The 19,234-nt window shown below is 55.0% G+C and overlaps 1 protein-coding gene across 3 annotated transcripts; it reads left to right on the top strand.

Annotated features, from left to right (window-relative positions):
* The first annotated feature begins 2,641 nt into the window (after nucleotides 1–2,641).
* ECH1 (enoyl-CoA hydratase 1) lies at nucleotides 2,642–14,995 on the top strand. Of its 3 annotated transcripts, none has more exons than XM_048833247.2 (10): nucleotides 2,642–2,765; nucleotides 6,081–6,258; nucleotides 7,753–7,841; nucleotides 8,338–8,462; nucleotides 9,715–9,763; nucleotides 10,505–10,569; nucleotides 12,761–12,831; nucleotides 13,538–13,609; nucleotides 14,148–14,298; nucleotides 14,726–14,995. In XM_048833247.2, exons 1-10 carry the CDS (start codon nucleotides 2,714–2,716, stop codon nucleotides 14,828–14,830), a joined length of 957 nt encoding a protein of 318 aa, XP_048689204.2. In that variant the 5' UTR covers nucleotides 2,642–2,713; the 3' UTR covers nucleotides 14,831–14,995. The 3 variants fall into 3 exon arrangements, with proteins under 3 accessions (XP_048689204.2, XP_048689205.2, XP_048689206.2); XM_048833248.2 differs by lacking the exon at nucleotides 2,642–2,765 and adding an exon at nucleotides 2,772–2,889; XM_048833249.2 differs by lacking the exon at nucleotides 2,642–2,765 and adding an exon at nucleotides 5,423–5,887.
* The last annotated feature ends 4,239 nt before the right edge of the window (nucleotides 14,996–19,234 follow it).

Here is a 19,234-nt window from a genome sequence, read left to right as displayed (position 1 = left end):
TGTTACTGGTGTTTGATCCTAAATATCAGAGTGGCATCAAGAGTATGTTCCCTTAGGCTCTTGAGGTTAGTAAACTGAGAATGGTCTGCAGCTTTCCCATTCATTGTAGGGAACAAAGCAAGTCATAACTGAGAGCTTCAATTTGTGACATCACTCATCAGTGTAGGTTTGACATGAGACTTTGTTAGTTTGAAACTAGCCCAAACCTTCTCCCGAGGTAAGGTGTTAATATCCAGAGCACCACTTGCATGTTCTTGTTGTTCCTCACTTTGTTTTTTCAATTTTTGAAGTGCTATTACTGAGAACTGTACTGCTAAATAAAGCTCGTTTTCAAAGAGAATTCACCGTGAGTGGGAAATGGAGATTTGTTTGCCATTAGATGGAAACCTTATGCCATAACTATGCATGGTGCTTTAGGTGGAAACCTTACCTTTTAATTTGTATAACATCTAAAAGCACAATGCATACTAATGGTGAGACAATGTCCCTTTCTGAGCCTATATGATAGAGTAACACAGACTACAAACCGCAGCCACATGCTTGCCAATTAAAAGAAAACTGGAATCTGTCTTCTAAAAGAATTCCTGAGACAGATTTAGAGTGCATAATGAATGCTTTGAAATGTAATTCATTGAGGAGGTTGGGATGAGTGTTTTTCAGGATGTTACAGACAACAACTTAAACAGATCTGGTGTTAAACAGAGCCCGCTGCCCCAGCCCTGAGCCCCCTTCCACACTCCAAACCCCTCTGCCCCACGCTGACTGCATGAATTTTATGTGCACCAATGTGGAGGTGATATGTCACACACCACCTCCATGTTGGTGCACATAACACAATTCTATCCTGCAGATGGGTGGGAAAAATTAGAGGGAATGGTGGTTGTGTCCCTGAACATCTTGGCTAACAGCCATTGACAGACCTATCCTCTATTAACTTCTCTGATCTTTTTATTTTAACCCATTTATTCTTTTGGCCCTTCACAGCATCCTCTGGCAACAGGTTCTACAGATTGACTGTGTGTTGTGTGGGGAAAACACTTCCTTCTCTTATTTTTATTAGATGAGTCCTGGTTCTTGGAATATGTGACAGGATAAATAATTCATTTTTGTGATACCATTCATGGTTTCATAGACTCCTGCCGTATCCCCCCTCAGTCCTGGCCTTTTTAATCTCTCCTCACATGGAAGCTGATTCATGCCCCTTAATCACAGACTATCAGGGTTGGAAGGGACCTCAGGAGGTCATCTAGTCCAACTCCGATCCCCAATTTTTGCCCCAGATCCCTAAATGGCCCCCTCAAGGATTGAACTCGGAACCCTGGGTTTAGCAGGCCAATGCTCAAACCACTGAGCTACCCGTCTCCCTAAATCATTTTGTGTTACTCTTCTCTGTACTTTTTTCCAATTCTATCTTCTTTTCTTTTCTTTTTTTTGAGATGGGGTGACCGGAACTGCATGCAATATTCAAGGTGCGTGATTTATACCGTAGTAATAGATTTTTGTCTTTTCTATCTCTTTCCTAATTGTTCATAACACTGAGCTTTTTTGACGGATGCCTGCACGTTGAGCAGATGTTTGCAGAGAACTATCCACAATGATTCCAAGACCTTTCTTGAGTGGGAACAGCTAGTTTAGATCCCATCATTGTGTATATGTGGTTGGGATTATGTTTTCCAATGTGCATTATTGCCATTTTAGAACGGAACCATGAATCGAGATGCTTTATCAGGCACTGTAAAAGCTTTGCCAATGCAAGAAAATTCTGCCTCATTAAATGCTTTTTAACAAGAGTTGCACCTTTAACTTTAAATGTCTGCTGGGGATGTTTAAGACCATTAGGAACAGGTTTAAATTAAACTGCCCCAACTGTCGGGGCACAATAACACCTGTCTGATATTGTGCCCTTTAATTAAACAAGCTGTCCCCTTGTGTGTTTAGGGGAAGCTAGACCGTGGGTTGGGGAAGGCCTCTTTGTGTCCTCAGCGACTGACGGCGTCAGTGCTGAGTAAATCCTTACTTCCCACAGCTCAACAACTGCAGCTGGGAGTCACCAGAACCCAGGGCCCGCCTTGCTCCTTGGTCTGTACGGTGCCACCCAAAATAAACCTAAAAGTCCCCCGGAAAGGAGCGGGGAGGGGGACAGAGGCACCGTCCCCGCTGCCCAGACGAGCGGGGAGGTTTATGGGGGGCTGACAAAGGCTGGGTTCTTTTGGGCTGAGTGGGATGCAGCACCGGGGGGGGGGGGGGGGGAGCAGGGAGTGGGATGGGCTGGGGCAGGGGCATCAACCTGGAGCAGTGGCTGGGCCCTGTCTGGGGTGGGGGGCAATGGGAGAGATGAGGCCTAGGCCTCCCATGCTGCAGGGGCTGTATGGCACTGCCACCTCCACTCCCCTGGGGAGCCTCCCGCAGCTTCCCCCATGGGCCTCTGTAGCAGTTGTTGGGTGCCACTTCCGCCTGTGTAGGTGTCATGGCGGACTGGCGCCCTTCCGCCTCTGTAGGTGTCATGGCGGACGGGGCCCTTCCGCCTCGCTGGGTGTCATGGCGGAAGGAGTGGGGGGGCTGAGAACGGGCCGCCATCTTTCCTGCGGTGTGCCATTAGTTAAAATGGCGGCGGGGGCGGGGCTTCGCGTCCAGTGACGCAGCGCGGGGGCGGGGCTCGGCTGCTGCGCTGCCCCTGACGCGGCTGGTAGCGGCCGGAGCGCGGGAGCCTTCGATGGCGGCGGCGGCGGTTGCTGGCTCCTTCCTGAGGGGGCTGCTGAGGAGACGTGAGGGACCGGGACGCTCTGACCCCTCCCTGACCTCTGACCCCCCCATCGCACCCTGACCTCTGACCCCCCTCGGCGTGTCAGTCATGGGGGGCGAATCCCCCTCAGGTCCAGCCCCCCCCAGGTTAGGAGCCCCCCCCCACTTCTCAGCCTGGGGGGGGCCAGGGTCGCCCCCTCCTGGGCATGGCATGGGGCCTGCCCCCCCTCCTCGGGGATCTTGTTCTCTCCTGCTGCCCCCCCCCCCCCGATTTCATGTAGCCCCCCCCAGCTGCGGGTCCCCGGGGGCTCGAGGCACCCTAGGGATGTATGTGCCCCCCCCCGGTGAACAGGTAGGTGCGTCTGACCGAGGCAGTGGGGAGCCGGTGGGGTGGAGCCCAGGCCTGGGCGACCCCGCTCCCTGCCTCGGTTTCCCCGCCTGTAAAGCGGGCACAAGGCCCTCGGCCTGCTTCTTGCGGCCTGCGGACGCGGCGAGCTGGAGCTGTAAGCGGCCCGGGCGGACTCGCTTCGAAATAAGTCGGCGGGTGTCTGCGTGGATCAGCTGGCGGGTCTGGGCCCTCGAGAGGAAGGACGAACCAGTGGTTAAGGTGCTGGGCCGGGCCTTGAGAGATCTCGGCTCAGTGTCTCCCCTCCCACCCCGCTCCGGTCCCCCTGTGTGATCTGGGGCAAGTCCCTTATTCGCACCGTTTCTCGGGCCTGGCCTGACGCTAAAAACTTAGGTTGACCCCCCCAGCTGTGTTGCGCAGCGGTGTGAAAAATGCCCACTCCCCAAGCCATGCAGTTACACCGTCCTAACCCCCGCACCTCCCCATATGTAGATAATTCGTCAGCTGACCTAGCTGCCACCTCTCGGGAAAGTGGGTTGCCTACGGGAGAACGTCTGCCGTTGGTCGTGTCTACGCCGAAGCGCTGCGGCTGTGCCTCAAAGTCGACAAGCCCTCGGTTTTCCCAGTTGTACAATGGGAATACTAGCCCAGCCCTGCCCTCGCTCACTGCAGGATTGGGCAGTGCTCAGATTTAATAATTTTATTAAGATGATGTTGAAGTAAAAAGAAAACGGTACAGAGTTTAAGCATAGAAGTTTCTGGTTATCAGGGAATAAGGTGCAGGTTATCAAGGGGTGCGAAATTCGGTTTAGGAACGGGTGGCGTAAGGAATACATAATCCTCAATCTCCCCGATTGGGGGTAAAAGTTTAGCGGGTCAAAGTACAGATGTTGAGATATGGGGGTATGTTGTCCATCTAATGGCTGCGTTCAGATGCGGAGTATAATGAGTGGATACGATGATGAGGATGGGTTTACCCTCATTTGGTGGGATTTAATGTTCAGTGAGTTTATGGTTCCAGTTCATATGGTCCAATGGAAAAAGTCTCTCAGTCCCTTTCCCATAGTTGCTGCACGATGTCGTACCGGCTCACACCTCCTGGTACTGTTGGTGGCCGGTGATACGTTCGATGTAGATGTCCCTGGACCATCGGATGGTGTCCAAGACCATGATGCGAAGGGAGGGCATGGTGGTGGCATAGAATTACTGAAGATGGCCCGATCGGGACCTGCTCCAATTCCCAGGGCTTCTGCTGGGTGCACGTGTGTGGGAATCTTTCTGGAGAAAACATTTTCCAAACAGAGGCAAAGCAGGGTGCCCTGAGCATCCAGGCTCGGCCCTGGTGAAAGACTTGGGCAAGGAGTTACCTGTTGCCCAGTTTCTTCTGAGTGCAAACAGATCTGAATATCTCTCTCCCCCGCCCCTCCAATGTGAACATGCTATTTATAAGCCAGGCTCCGAAAGCCTGGTCAAAGGACACTAGGGGAAAGGTGGTGTCTTGGATAGCACCGCACTGATGTGCAGCGTTGCGTATTGTCCCAGGAATGCACGGGGTGTTCAGGGGGTTTTATGTCCCCCTTCTCTTACCTCTTCTTCCAAACATCCTAAAGCCCTTTGTGGACACAAGTGAATTCAGCTTCACAGCCCTGTGAAGTCGCTCAGTGTCCTTGCTCTATAGTTGGGGAAACTGAGGTGCAGAGTGGGGAAGGGACTTGCCTGAGGTCACAGCACAGGTCGGTGATAGAACTGGCCCCGATAGGGATGGTTAGAGCGGAGGGCAAGGAGTCAAGCCTCCTGGGTTCTATCCCAGCTCTGGCAGGGGCGTGGTGTCTAGTGGTTAGAGCAGGAAGGGTGGGAATCAAGACTCCTGGGTTCTGTCCCTGGCTGTGGGAGGACAATGGTGTCCAGTAGTTAGAACAAGGGGGCTGAGAGTGGAGACTCAGGTTCAGTTCTTAGCTCTGAGAGGGAGTGTGTTCTAGTGGTTAGAATCAAGGGGGGTGTGGGGCTAGGACTCCTGGGTTCTCTTTAGTCTCTAAGGTGCCACAAGTACTCCTTTTCTTTTTGCGGATACAGACTAACACGGCTGCTACTCTGAACCCTTTCCAGATGTTGCAAGTCACTTCCCCACTTTATGCCTCAGTTTGCCCAATTTGCCAAATGCAGCTAAAATTGCTCCCCTGCATGTGGGTGGTGAGGTTTAAGGCACTGCAGATGAACAAGGGAGCAGTCTGCTCATTCACATACAAATAAAGCTGCCCAAGCTCTGCAGGTTTGAGATCCCCTAGGAAGGACTGAGAAAAGTCTGGGTGTTTTTTTCTGTGATAAAATTGGGGGGAGAGGGACCACTGCGTAAATAGAATTGCATAATAAATTCTGCACCTAGAGGAGGATTTCAACAAGCACCACCTGGAAAAATGTAACCCACCCTCCTCCTTTTCTCAAACTACACCAGCTTCCTTGTGTGCTCTGTGTTGCTCAATCTCCGTGTAGCCCCCTGGTTAATTATTCTTCCAAACCCTCGCCTCTGCCAAGATGCATTGAGCATTAGAGGCAGCACTGAACTTTAATCTTTGTGTGGCAAGGAAAACAGAGGCTGTGACACTGTAACTTGGGTTCCACCGTTTGGGCTGTGAAATTCTGACTCAGGCACTGACTTTCAAAAGGGCCAAGCCCAGAGCAGCTCCCACAGCAGTCGGTGCTGAATGTACCCTTAGGCCCCTTTGTGCTGTGCAATATGCAGACAGTCTCTGTGTCGGAGCTTACAGATGAAATAGACAAGGAGTAGGAAGGGAAACTGAGGTAGGGGGAAAGGGATGTGCTTGAGGTCTGTGGCAGAGCCAAGAACAGAACCCTGTGCCCTATTCATTGGGCTGTACTGCTCCTCTTACGTTTACCAGTCTCTGCCCCATTTAATAGTGCAGCCCAGTACCCCCCAGGAATTCTCCTTTCCTGGGATCCCTGATGTTAATGGGCCGTGTTTCTCTTTTCCCAGAGCTGTCCGCTCAGTGTCAGCCACTGCTTAGCTTCAGAGCCATGTCGTCAGCCCCAGAGCAGCCCCATGCATCTCACAGCTACGAGACTCTGAAGGTGTCCAGGGTGCGGGAGAAAGTGTTCCATGTGGAGCTGAACCGGCCGGACAAACGGAACGCCATGAATGCAGTGTTCTGGAGGTAAGCCTAGGAACGCTGGGCTGGAGGAGCCGTTGAGAGGTCCTCTAGCGCTCCCCCTCCCGCCCCCCCCCCCCCCCCCCCGGCTGTGGCTAGATTGTATCCCTAGACAACAAGAAACAAGCAAGGGAAGGGAAGCAGCCAGTTACTGGCTGTTCTTGTGGTGTCGACGGCACACGTTGCTCTGCCAGGTGGTGGGTGAACTGGGTCAAATCTCAAACAGATTTCTGCCCCAGTGAGCCCAGAGCCGAATGTGACAGCATCAGGGCGGGGCAGCATTGGAGAGCAGTGATTCTCAACCATTCTGGGATTAGGATCCATTTGTAAACCTTGATGGCCTGTCATAACCTGGTAAATAGCCATAGTGCTAAAAAAACCCCACATCTGGCTTACTACATATTTCTTACCCTTGCTGTAGAACATACACACCAATGTGGTACGTTCTAAGTACACCATGCATACCTCAGCAGTGGCTCTTGTCTCAAAGGGCTGGCTCAGCTGTGCTCCCTGTGTGGCAACCTGTGGTACGGGGATGCAGCACCACTCAGGTTTGGCCCAACCACCCCTTTGTCATGATGGAGGGGTGGATGGGCCAAACTTGCAACAGTGTGCACCATGTAACAGCGCTCAGAGTGGGGAGCCGTGCCCAGCCAGCCCCACGGGACTGGAACTGCCATTGTAGGATGCGTGCATGGCAAGCTCTGCAACCCTCCCACCCCACCCTGGGGGCAGGACACCCTCCCTCCCCCCACAGGCCTCCTGCCTGGCCATTTGACACATTCTAACCACCCAAGTTGCAACCCGTGGGTTGAGAAACCCTGGAAAGAGGGGATGTGTCATGGGAGGAAGCTGTTTTGGGAGAAGCCACAGCTGATTTCCTGAAATGGCTGGGAGCAGTCTTGGTGAACTGGAGAGGTCTGGTGAAAGGAGGGTTTGTGGTTAGAGGCTGGGGCCAGAAGACCTGGGTTCGATTCCTGGCTCTGCCGCGGATTCCTTTTCCGCACAGCTGGCCTATAAAGCCCTCTGCTAAAGCAGCATGTTTCCTGGTGAGGTGCTGCCGATAGGATGTTCTTAGCTGGGGTCGCTGATGCTTTACCATCCTCACCCTGAGCCAGGATGTTTCCATGTTCTCCCCCTGTTTTAACCTGTCTCTGATCCCACAGCACCCAAGAGATCAAGAACAAAGGTGGTTTTGATTCTCTTGCGCTCGTGCTGTGCCATCCTCTAAGCCAACTGTCTGCCCCGTAAGAGCCTTGTCCCCAGCTGACATCCAACAACTTGTTGGAGCTGGTTTTGTCTCAGCCTGGTGCCCGGTGGGACTGATGTCTGGATCAGCCAATGGGTCTGAGTCTGAACTCCCTTCTCGCCCCTAGGAGCTGGGGGGGGTGTGCCCTCAAGAATTAAGGGTGAGGGTTTTTGTAATTTTTTTGGGTTGGCTGAAGTAACTGTCCCTCTAGTGAGAGCCTGGCTGATCTCCCGTTGCTCTGATCCCTGCAGGGAGATGGTGGAGTGTTTTAACAAGATCGCCCAGGACTCAGACTGCCATGCGGTGGTGGTGTCGGGTGCCGGGAAGCTATTCACTGCCGGTAAGGAAACCCGAATGTGCTGGACACAGGTGGAGCCTTGGACGAGTGGCTTATGTGTTGTGGAGATAGGGGGGGTTTCCTGCCAGCCAGAGGCCAGCTCCCGGCTTGCGATAGTGACCAGTCACTATGCAAGAGGTTCTTTCAGCGGACATTGTTGGGCTTAGGAGCTGCACTGGGCCAGTCCCAGCATCGCCTCCCCCTAGCAGGACTACTCTGGTCTGAGCCAGGAATCACCTCCTGCTGGGTCGGGCCAGTAGAAGCCATCCTGGGCCAGTCTCTGTGCATCTCCCCTGGGTGGGGCAGGTAGGAGCAGCATCAGTTTCGGGCATGACCCCGGGGGCCCTGACCTCACCACTAACAGTCAGTGTCTTAGCAGCTGAGTGTCCAGATCCCTAGATTTGGGCATGCAGGAGTACGGGGAGGTTGATCGTTACTCTTGTGATTGAAGTAGGGGTGTGTGTGATTTTTCCCTCCTACCCCCATCTCCCTGCCATAGGCATCGACCTCATGGAGATGGGCAGCATGTTCATGATGGTGGAAGGGGATGACACGGCTCGCAAGGCGTGGAACACACGCAAGAAGATCAGGGAGTATCAGGAGAGTTTCACTGTGCTGGAGAGGGTGAGGAAGCTCGGCAGGGACACAAGCACCTGTCCTGCCAGGAAGCTGTTCTTGCCTGGTGTGGACTAGGAGGGAAATGTTTGCTTATGCTAATCAAGTGTGTAGGAAATGCAAGTAGAAAGCAGGCCTTAAAGCCTAAACTTCAGGCTTCAGACTAGCTAAAGTTAAGTGTGTTAGGAGGAGTAAATAAAAAGTATAAAAGTATAATAAACTCCAGCCACAACCTTGGGTCATGGTCATCAATATGTTTTCGTTTTAACAAGTGGTAAAGGGGAATTTGTACATGGTTTGCAGAATTTGCATTGATGCAAATGATGATTAAAATAACATTAACAACAGCCAATAACATCTCTGAGTACAAAAATTAAATATAATAGCAAAAAAAGTAAATTTAATATTAATCAGTTTAGAATTCATTATAAATAGGGTAGCTTCCCATTTATAGAAAGCTTCATGCACAGCTGAAGAAAAAACCCTTTATCCATTTCTTCATCAAAAAAATGAATTGCCCCTTAATGTTATTTCATCTTAAAATGCAAGTATGAATATAGAATTATTATGCTGTAAAGTCTTTTGTGCATGCTTCCTTTAACATGATCATATAATACATTCTTAAATTTCATCACTAGTCGCTTACAGTGTTGTAGCCATGTTGGTCCCAAGATATTTGTGCGACAAGTTGGGGCAATGCTACTGTAATACTCCTAATAGTAATACAAATATACAGCGCCTGGCACAATGGGAGCTGGGCCACGACTGGGCACCTGGGTGCTACCGTAATATACCTAACAGCAATAAAAATGTACAGTGCCTAGCACCATGGGAGCCTGGTTCATGACGAGAGCTCATGGCCCTACGATAACACAAATAACAGTAACATGTCCAGGATCACCAAGAACTGCATCCCAGCATCTTCCTGGCTCTACCTCCCTGGCCCCTGGCTAGCACTGTAGCTCCCTGCACGAACCCTCCTTGGGGGAGTGTTTCCTGCCCTTGTGTGTGGTGTACACCTGCCCTTCTCCCATTGTATCAGGGCTTCCCTGCAACCCCCAGCTTCTCGTGGCCCCACTGTCAGCCCTGAAATCAGGATGTGAGCAAGAACCTGGCCCATCTGGACAGAGCAGGGCTTAGAAGGGACTGGAGCCCCGATGAGCCAGGGTCCCTGCTACCCTTAGTAGTGGGTTTCTGAGCTGGGCAGGGGCTGATTTGCTTTGGCTCCTCTGTGATGAACGTCCTCTTGGCTTTCTTCCAGTGTCCGAAGCCTGTGATTGCCGCTGTCCATGGAGCCTGCATTGGGGGAGGTGAGGCCCATTGGATTGGGAATGGGACAGGGCTATGTTAGCTCAGGGCTCCTCATGGGCATGAGATGGGCTGGAATCAGCAATAGGCTGCAGAGCCTTTCACCTCTTAGATCCCTGTTTCCAAACTGGCACAGACCATGAGGGACCGAAGGCGCTGGCTGTTCCGTAGCCTGAGTGCGATGAGGGTTCGACTCCCAGTAGAGTGGCGTCCAAACTGCCCTGAGAACTGACACTCGTTGGGAGCCTCACAGCAAGGCGAGGGATCGAATCGGGTCATGGAGAAAGCCAGCAGTTATATCAGTGAATCAGTAGGGGGCACCCTTCCCTCTGAAAAAGTGGCAGAGAGTCCTGTGGCACCTTATAGACTAGCAGATGTATTGGAGCAGCAACTTTCGTGGGTGAACACCCACTTTGTTGGATGCATGCAGTGGATGTTCACCCACGAAAGCTGCTGCTCCAATACGTCTGTTAGTCTATAAGGTGCCACAGGACTCTCTGCCGCTTTTACAGATCCAGACTAATACAGCTACTCCCTGATACCCTTCCCTCTGAGTTAGTACTGAACCCTGTGCAGCACTAGGGGTGCCATGCACCCATCCGTATAGGGGATGCCCCAAGGGGAAGCCTTGTCTGAATCTCCCTGGAGACTCCTGGCACCAGAGAGAGGGAGAACAAGGACAGGAAAGTGGAGGTGTGGGAATGTTACGGCAAGACCAGAATGACTGTCTGTTCCCTTTGCAGGTGTAGACCTGATCTCTGCCTGTGATATCCGGTATTGCACCCAGGATGCATGGTTCCAAGTGAAGGTATGTCCAGGGCCCTCTGCCGCCCTTCCCTTGAGGGCAGAAATCTGATTGTTGCTGGCTTTTTAAGCAAGTTTTGGGGCATGCTGGTGACAGCAGTATGCTTTTCTGGCTCTGTTACTTGTAACATGCCAGCAGCACTGCTCTGTGTTTTCCACACCGCGGAATATAAGGCATTTACACAGCTGTGCAATTATCCTCCAGAATCCGAGCTCATTTGATGCTTCCCAGGGGTATCCAGGGTTTTCAGGCACCTCGCTGCCAACTGCCTTTACCATGAGGTAGTCTGGTCTGTGGATCAGCGCCCTGAAACCACCAGCCTCTGGCCCTGCTCTTTCTGTACAGGTAGTGATAGGCACACGTTAACTTCTGAGCCCTCGGATCATCCCTCTGGAGTCCCCAGTCCCTGCAGCACAGAATGCTTGCAGAACTCTCAGATCCACTATTCCCAAAAGAAAAATACACTCCAGCTTGTAAAACTCAGTGCAATTACGTAGAGTGAGAATAAGTTTGTCAAACAGAGATTCAAGTGCTAGCAAGTCAGAAGATTGGAATACATCTACGGTTACATATAAAACAAAATTATAAGACTTCTTAGAGCCTCTCTTTCACTAACAGGGCATCCCCCTGTCTCCTATAAGATAGCGTAACCCCAGTGTTTTCAACCAGTTTACTTCGTAGGTGAAAGATGCCAAATATACCAAAAACAGACCTGTGATGTTCACCTCAAAACAGGACACCTCCTCTCTTCCCCCGCTGTTTACCTCTTCTTGTTAATTTCCTTCTGTCATCTCTGCCAGCTCTTCACTGGCATTGGCATGCTAATAGACGCCTATTGTATGACACACAGTGAGAGAAGAGTCTCCCATCCCCTGTCTGGAGACATTTGTCTCAAGGCACGCTACGTTTGAGTGACCAGTTTACAACTACAGCCCGAAAAAACAGAATTTTCAGCATATATATTTAACTCCTCACTATTTTCTGTACGGTTTCAGAGGAACAGCCGTGTTAGTCTGTATTCGCAAAAAGAAAAGGAGTACTTGTGGCACCTTAGAGACTAACCAATTTATTTGAGCATGAGCTTTCGTGAGCTACAGCGAAGTGAGCTGTAGCTCACGAAAGCTCATGCTCAAATAAATTGGTTAGTCTCTAAGGTGCCACAAGTACTCCTTTTCTATTTTCTGTACCTAAATCTTGCAATGATTACAATAAACAGTGTGACGCAGGTGTCATCAAGCGGTCCCTGAGTTACAGTTGCCTTTCATGGTTCTGCCAAACCCCTTCGGGATTTGAACTGATGCCTGAGTATGCTGAGAGCCTGAACCAGTAGCCCAGAGAACCCATTTATGTCAACTCTTATGTCAACTTAGCTTCGTGATGATGCATTAGTTATGTTAGTGGCATACACACGCAGAAGTTAAATAAAAACACACAATACTCTCGCTGGAAGGTTGCTGCAAAACACTTTATTTCTTAGACTTTACAACCCTAACACACCAGCGCCCCAAAACAGAGCAAGACAAAGCAGGCTGCCCTCTGAGGCAGAGGGGCTCAGCTCACCCTAGTTTGCTCTCAGCTGGCTCTTTGCTGACTGAGTCTGATCTCACGTTTTCCTACAGTGCCCCCCTGGCCTGCCAGCAGGACCAGGAAAACCCTAGAACATTTAAAGTGACAGATCACAATTGTAACCCACTTTTCAGTCCATCTCAGGATTGTGGTAGCGGGTGCTGGACAGATATAGCGAGACAGTCGCTGCTTGGAAGAGTTTATGTTGTCAAAGGCAAAAAAGGGGGTGGCTGATAGAAGCAGAGTGATTGGCTGGCAAATGTGCCATTTCCCTCTGCAACAATTACTACAGCTGCCTTCCTTACCCCAGCTCCACGTGGCTCCCTCTGGTGGTGGCTGGGCCACATACGTCGCCTTCTGCAGCCCTGGCCAGCAGACCTGGGTTTTTTAGCTGAGGCAGAAGAGTTTTGTGGTTTAAGACCTGGGTTCCGTCCCTGCTGCCGTTGTGTAGCCGGGCCATTTCCCTGCAGATCATAGTAACAGAATCACACACACCCTGCGCCCCCCCCCCCCCCCCGCCCCGGCGCAGCTCCCTTGTGTTGTGTGGCCCAGTGAGCTGATGCCCCTTCTGCCTCGCGTCCCTAGGCATGAGGGTGTCTGATCCCTGCCCTTCTCTCCCCCCTTGCAGGAGGTGGATATCGGGCTGGCGGCAGATGTGGGCACGCTGCAGCGCTTGCCCAAGATCATCGGGAACCAGAGGTATGTGCCTGCAGCCGGTTTCAAATGTGGGGATGGGTCAGAGCCCGAATTCTCCCCAACCCCATTAAAAGGGGCAGTCAGTTGATGGAGAGCTGGCAGATCCGTGGGTAGGCTAACAGCCCTGGGGGTTATGTTGTGTGCCACAGAATCTGAGCACCAGTGCCTGGAAAAATGCCCCTTTCACGCTCCTCCGGGCCCACGCTCCATCGTGGGGAGTCGTTTCCACCTTTGACCCCATCTTTGCCTTGCAATTCGAGCATCGCTGGCTTTGCCTGGCCAGGCTCCTTTAATTGAATTGGCCACGTTCTAGGCTGGCTCATGCGTCACCCTGTGGCCTTTGCCCATGGGACCTTGCTGGGGAGGGGAGTGGGAACAGCCCAAGGCAGAAATGGCACCTCGTGGCGTTTAGAGAGACTGCAGGGAGCTCTGGCCCAGCTGAAGAGCAAGAGGATTTAGGATCCATTCTCCCGCACCTAGTGGTCCCCACTGGCCACCCAGTGCCCCTGGAAGCTGGCTGGGTGTCAGGGAGTAGCTGTGTTTCCGGCAGGGCAGGGCTGCAGGCTTGCTGTGCTGGCAGAGGGAGAGGGGAGACATGGGGGAGGGATCTGTACAGCATAACTGGCAAGGTGCAGCCTCTCCCAAGGAGGGAGGGAAGGAGGTGTGTGTGTGTCACACCCACACCTGCCCCTGTGCTCTCCCTCCCCAGCCTGGTGAATGAACTGGCCTTCACCGCCCGCAAGATGATGGCTCCAGAAGCTGAGAGCAGCGGCCTGGTCAGGTAGCTGCCCCCATGAGCATGTTACCCAGGGGAGCGAATGCCCCCGCTCCCCGCCTCCCAGAGGAGAAGCAGCCTGTGCCTCCAGCACACAGGTGGCTAAAGGGAGGCACAGAGAGGGGTTGGGGGCTTCTCCTAAGTCTGGCAGTTTTGGGAGGAGACCCAGGAGTCCTGGCTCCCTGCTGCCCAACTACTAGATCCCACTCCCCTGCCCTCCCAGAGCTGGGGATAGAACCAAGTCGTCCTACGTGTGACTCCACCTTCTCCCAATTCCTGAGCGCGTGAGGAGTGGGGTCGTGCTCCCGAGAGCAGACAGGCCCATGAGGCTGAGGGCTTCCTTTCCCCCCTGCATGGGTCTATGGGGTAGAGCCACTGGGAGGGGTCTGGGCCATGCCCCCTGTCGTGATGTGCACTGCGATTGGCTGGAGACCCTGCTGCTGCGAACTGGTTCTGTCCCATCCGCAAGGTGGGGGGGGGGTGTCCCTGCTCCGGGGGTCGGAGCACCCGCCTTAGCATCGCATGGCTCCTCCCCTCTCTCCAGCCGGGTTTTCCAGGACAAGCAGGCCATGCTGGAGGGCGCCTTTGAGCTGGCGGCCGACATCGCTGGCAAGAGCCCCGTGGCCGTGCAGGGCACCAAGGTCAACCTAGTGTACTCCAGGGACCACTCCGTGTCTGAGGGCCTGCGGTACATGGTGAGCACCCAAGCTGCTGCCCCCTAGCCCTGACCCACAGCTCTGCGGATGCCCCTCATTCCCAACCCCAGCCCCTGGGCTCCCCACGCACAGCCGTGCCAGTGCCCCTCAGTCCAGATCTCCAGCCTCCTGGGCTCCCCACCTACAGCTCTGCCGGTGTTAACCCTGACCTGCACCCCCAGGCTCCTTATCCACAGCTCTGCCAGTGTCCCTCATTCCCAACCCGCAGCCCACAGGCTCCCCACACCGAGCTCTGCCGGTCCCCCTCAACCCCAGCCCGCAGCCCCTGCTATCCCAGCCCCTGAGACGCAGTTGTGCCCTGGAAATCTGCCTGCGGCCTCCTGTGGCTAGAGGGGAAAGGCCCATTGCATTTCCCTCCCCTCAGTGGCTCTCCTGCCCCCCCTCTACCTGCTGTGCCTCCCCCCAGGCCACCTGGAACATGAGCATGCTGCAGACTGAGGACCTCATGAAATCTGCTCAGGCTGCCATGGAGAAGAAGAGCACCAAGGACATCGTGTACTCCAAGATGTAGCTGCGGCTCAATCGGACTGTTAGCCCACAGTGCCTTTAGGGTGACCCCCCTTTCTGGGTCAGGCCGCGGGGTCTGCGCTGGCCCCTAAAGCTTGTTTCATAGCAGAAAAAGCCACCAATGAGATGAACCCAGAGCTGAGTTATTAATAAACTGAAATCAAGCAAACCTGCCCTCTGGGGCTCACTGCCGAGGGGTCCAGGGTTTGAACTAGGCAGCATGGGAGAAAGGGAGCCCAAGGTGGCGGCTGGAAAGTGGCAAGGGGCAGAGGCTAAGGCAGGGAATAGCCACCCCAAGTGGTGGAGGGGGAAGGTGGGACCTCAGGTCTACGCTAGGCAGAGGCTGAAGTGGGGTGTGAGCGATGCTGCCCCTAGGAGGGGGTATAGATGGGGGGCACCAGCCCCAGGGGAGCAGTAGGGCTTACCCTGCCCTGCCCTTGGCCATACAACAGGTGCTCTCTGCCCCCTTGCTGCTGGCTCAGGCACCAGAGCTAAAGCGGGGGGCTGGTGGGAGGGGAGCCCTCGAGGGGAATGGGGGTTTGATGCGTCCCAGAGTACAGAGGCAACTCGCTTCCACCTGCCCTTAGCATGAGGGAGCCTTGTGGGTCCTTGCCAGGGTCAGTTCCCTGCCTCCATGGGCCACACAAGTGCTTCCCTCGCCCCACCCCGGCCAGGGATGGGCACTTCGCAAACTCTCAGCGTCTCCTTGGAGTGTCCAGCCCCGGGCTGCTCACAGACCTACCATCCCCACTGTTCCCACGGGAACAGGTGCCAGCCCTTGCTCCTTACACCATCGAAAGCCGCACCCCTGAACACAGTGAAAACAAGGCCACGTTTATTTAACAAACGGCTTCAGTGGCCAGTAAGCCGCAAGCCAACACCAGCTCCTCCGCCCACGGTCCTTCCACCAGTGTCAGCCACGCCTGGCGGTGAGCCCCCTTTCACGAAACGAACCCAGTAACCAGCCTGGGTGAAGGATAACGGGGGGAGGGAAGAACTGCTGCCCACCCCCCAGTTATAGCTCCAGCAGTTCATTGGCTTTACTCCCTGCAGTTTTGCTTCGCCTGGCAGCGGGTGGCCGTTGTGAAATTGGCAGAGGAGCGGCCTGAGAGCGGGACGGGGGCTGTACCTGCGGCCTGACCGGTGTCTGTGGACCCCAAACGCACAGACCTACAGCCAACACGTCTCACACGTTTCCTGTACGATGCCCCATCTGCCACAGGCTTTCAGCCGAGACTGTAAGCGACCGGTGGGGCAAGCCCAGCGCCAGGGAGCCCTGTGATGCACCCGCTGCCCCTTGGCACGGAGCGCTCCTGGACTCCCACTGGGGCTGAAGTCCGCGAGCCATCCAGGCTGGCCCTGCCCACGTGCACTGTGATCACCAGAGCTGGCGAAGCTCTGAGGTTTCCCCTTGGGGGTGACCCCCCAAGTCGTGGGGTTGACCTTTTGCTGCATTGAAAAGCTTTAAAAAGCTTCAGGGCAGCAAAAATATTGAGCTGGTTTTTTTCCTTCTGTTGGAAGCGGGGAGGTGGGGGGGGGGTTGGCTTGCTTGGTTTAAACAGGAGGACGTGGCAAATGGAAGCGATTCACCAGCCTTTTGGGGGGAGTGGTTTTTTTCACCCCAACCCAGCTGGCAAAACCGACGCAAATTCCACAGTCGCCAAATCTGCATTTTTGCAGCTGAAAATGTTCTCTCGGCACCACCGCTCCCCGATGTTGCAGGGGCCTGTAAGGCCGACTCCCGCACACCCACAGACCCTGCCCTAGTCAGCTGTGACCTTTGCTACCCTCCCACCCAACCTAACGAGCGATCAGCCCATAAAAGCCAACTCCTCGGAGAGCTCTGGGTGGGGAGGGGAGGGGATGGGGCACACAGCCAAGGGGCGCGGGCTCTTCCAACCACCCCACCTCTGTTGGCCTGTCCTCTGGCCCATTTAAATTAGCTCCGTGGCACTGGCCTGCAGGCGGAGCAAACAGCAGTGAAGGCTAGGACGAGGAAAGGCTATTGGGTTCGGTGCCTGGGGGACAGCTGAGGTCAGGCCAGTCACCCTCCTTCCAAGGTGGCTCCCTGCAACCGGGGGCTAAACTTCCTCTGGCTTGGGCTGGCGTGATGCGGCTCCGCAGCACCGTCCCATCTGTACCTCTTCCCCTGCTGTGGGGGAAGGCTCAGCCCTCGGTTGAGACTCTGACCTGTGCCAGCCTGCATGAATGGCCTGGACTTGGTCGGCCCCCCCACTCCAGCCGGAGCTGGGGGTGGGGAGTGACCCAGGGCCCTGGTCTTCCCCCCCACCCCCGCAAGCGGGCTGAGAGCATGGGACTTAATTCTCACCCTGCTCACAGGGAGGCAGTCGCCAGCACTGGGAATCAGGACGCCTGGGGTCTATTCATGCCTTGGGCAAGTCATGTCTCTCTGTGCCTCAGTTTCCCCACCCCTTCACTAATGATTCAGACTGGGAGCACAATGGGGCCCGGATTTCACCTGCTACCGTAATACACACCATAAGCACAACACTCGTAACGCCAGACCTGACCCCCGTCCCTCACGCTGGGTCTTTGCAGCACCCGGCCCAATGAAGCCTCATTGTGGGAAGGGTGGGCCCCAGGTGCTGCCCTAACACCAGTGCCAAGGCCCGTAGGAACATCGCCCCTGGGGAACTGGCACAGGACGGCTGGGGTTCCCGGCTCCCCGCCCTCTGCTCAGCCTGCCCCGCTCTGAGCAGAGCTTGCAGATCCCAGCGCAGCTCCGGGGAACTGGCTCCGTGGGGGAGCGGGCAGAGCCCGGGATCTGGCCTTGGTAACCACAGAATCCGAAACACAAATGCCACAGCCTCCCCCGTGCACAGGGTCGAGGGGCCCCGCCACAATACTTAGGAATGAGGAAGCCAGTCCCTCCCCTGCCTGCTGCACCCCCTCTGCCCCCCTCTTTTGCTTTCTGCCGTGCTGAGCCAGCCGCCCACGGTCAGGCAGGGACGCGCCCCTCCTCAGCAAACAAAGCCCCAGGATGGCACCCATCTGTCATCTGGGCAAGGCTCTCTGGAGAGCTGCACCTCCTGGGGGAAAGGGCACAGGGAGGAGCCGTGCCCAGCCCTCCCCTGGTCTCCTGCAGCGAGTCCCCTCCTCTGCTCCCCCAGACCCAGATCCCCTGCCTTGTGCCAGCACCCCAGCTCCAAGCCAGGTCACCTGCTACCCATGTGCTGGCTCCAATGATGGCTGGACCTTCGCCTCCAGCTGGACATGCGGCCCAGTGCCCGGCCCTTTGCCTTTCCTAAGCTGCAGGTGCCCCCTGAGCCCGGGACTCTGGGATCAGCTGCTCTCATGGTGGGGGAGAAATGTGGGCACGGAGAGGGAAAAGGATCGGCCCAAAGCAGGGCTGCCAATTTTGGCTGGACGTATTCCTGGAGGTCTCGTCACACGCCATTAAAGGTGACCCTAATTCCTGAAGACTCCAGGACAATCCTGGAAGATTGGCAACCCTAGGCCTAAGCCAAGGGGGGTGGCGCAGCTGAGTCCTGCCCAGCACCACCCCCATTCCCCCAATCTAAGCTGTCAGCCCTGGGATTGGGTCAATGGAAAATCTGTGAGCAAGAGCTGGGGATAGAACCCAGGAGTCCTGGCTCCCAGCCCCCCTGCTCTAACCACTAGACCCCCACATCCCCACCCCACTCTGCAGGGCCCAGTCACCACAAGGGGGATGTCACCAGGAACGCGAGGGGAAACCAACTGGCCCAGCTCCATGGTTACAGAGCACATGTGACACTGGACAGGGGATCTGCTCCAGTCACGTTGTGGGGTGAACAATTCCAGAATAGAACCCAGGAGTCCTGGCTCCAGCCCCCCACCCCGCTTTAACCACCGGACCCCAATCCCTCCTACAGCTGGGGATGGAACCCAGGAGTCCGGACTCTCAACCCCTTTTGCCCTAACCCATCTCCTACCAGACTAGGAATGGGACCCAGGAGTCCTGCCTCCCAGCCCTCCCCGTCCCCAGCTTCAACCACTAGATCATCAGAAATCTGGCTTTGCCATTTCCACTCAAAATGAGGATTCTCCACGGAGCTGGGTGCGGCTGGGCAGGGCGACACCTCTCCTGGGCAGGTGGGCGGAGGCCGGCCGAGTGGCCTGGCCGTCCCGCCTCCCAATCCAGGACTATAAACCCCCTTCCCTCCGCTTGCTCCTCTCCCCGTGCTCCGCCCTGCCCATTCGCTGCACAGGGAGAGACCCCAGCGCCCCGATGGCCTACGTCCCTGCACCCGGCTACCAGCCCATCTACAACCCGGTAAGTGTCACCCCCACACACACCCCGCGGCATGGCTCTGGGCTCCCCCAGGCGCCCCGCAGCCAGCCAGGAACAAAGCAAAGGAAGGAAACAGCTCCGAGCGGAGGAGAGGAAGTGGCGGGCCCAGAAAGA

The sequence above is a fragment of the Caretta caretta genome, chromosome 23 (genome assembly GCF_965140235.1).
Source record: "Caretta caretta isolate rCarCar2 chromosome 23, rCarCar1.hap1, whole genome shotgun sequence".
Taxonomy (NCBI): Eukaryota; Metazoa; Chordata; order Testudines; family Cheloniidae; genus Caretta; species Caretta caretta.
The sequence above is the reverse complement of the archived record's forward strand: the minus strand, read 5'-3'. Positions and strand labels throughout refer to the sequence as shown.

What these genes read in the sequence shown, in the direction of transcription:
- ECH1 (XM_048833247.2), top strand. Translation starts at nt 2,714, where the DNA reads ATGGCGGCGGCGGCGGTTGCTGGCTCCTTCCTGAGGGGGCTGCTGAGG. An exon ending in GTTTCACTGTGCTGGAGAGG is followed by an intron (nt 8,463 to 9,714) that starts GTGAGGAAGCTC and finishes GCTTTCTTCCAG; the next exon opens with TGTCCGAAGCCTGTGATTGC. An exon ending in CTGAGGGCCTGCGGTACATG is followed by an intron (nt 14,299 to 14,725) that starts GTGAGCACCCAA and finishes GCCTCCCCCCAG; the next exon opens with GCCACCTGGAACATGAGCAT.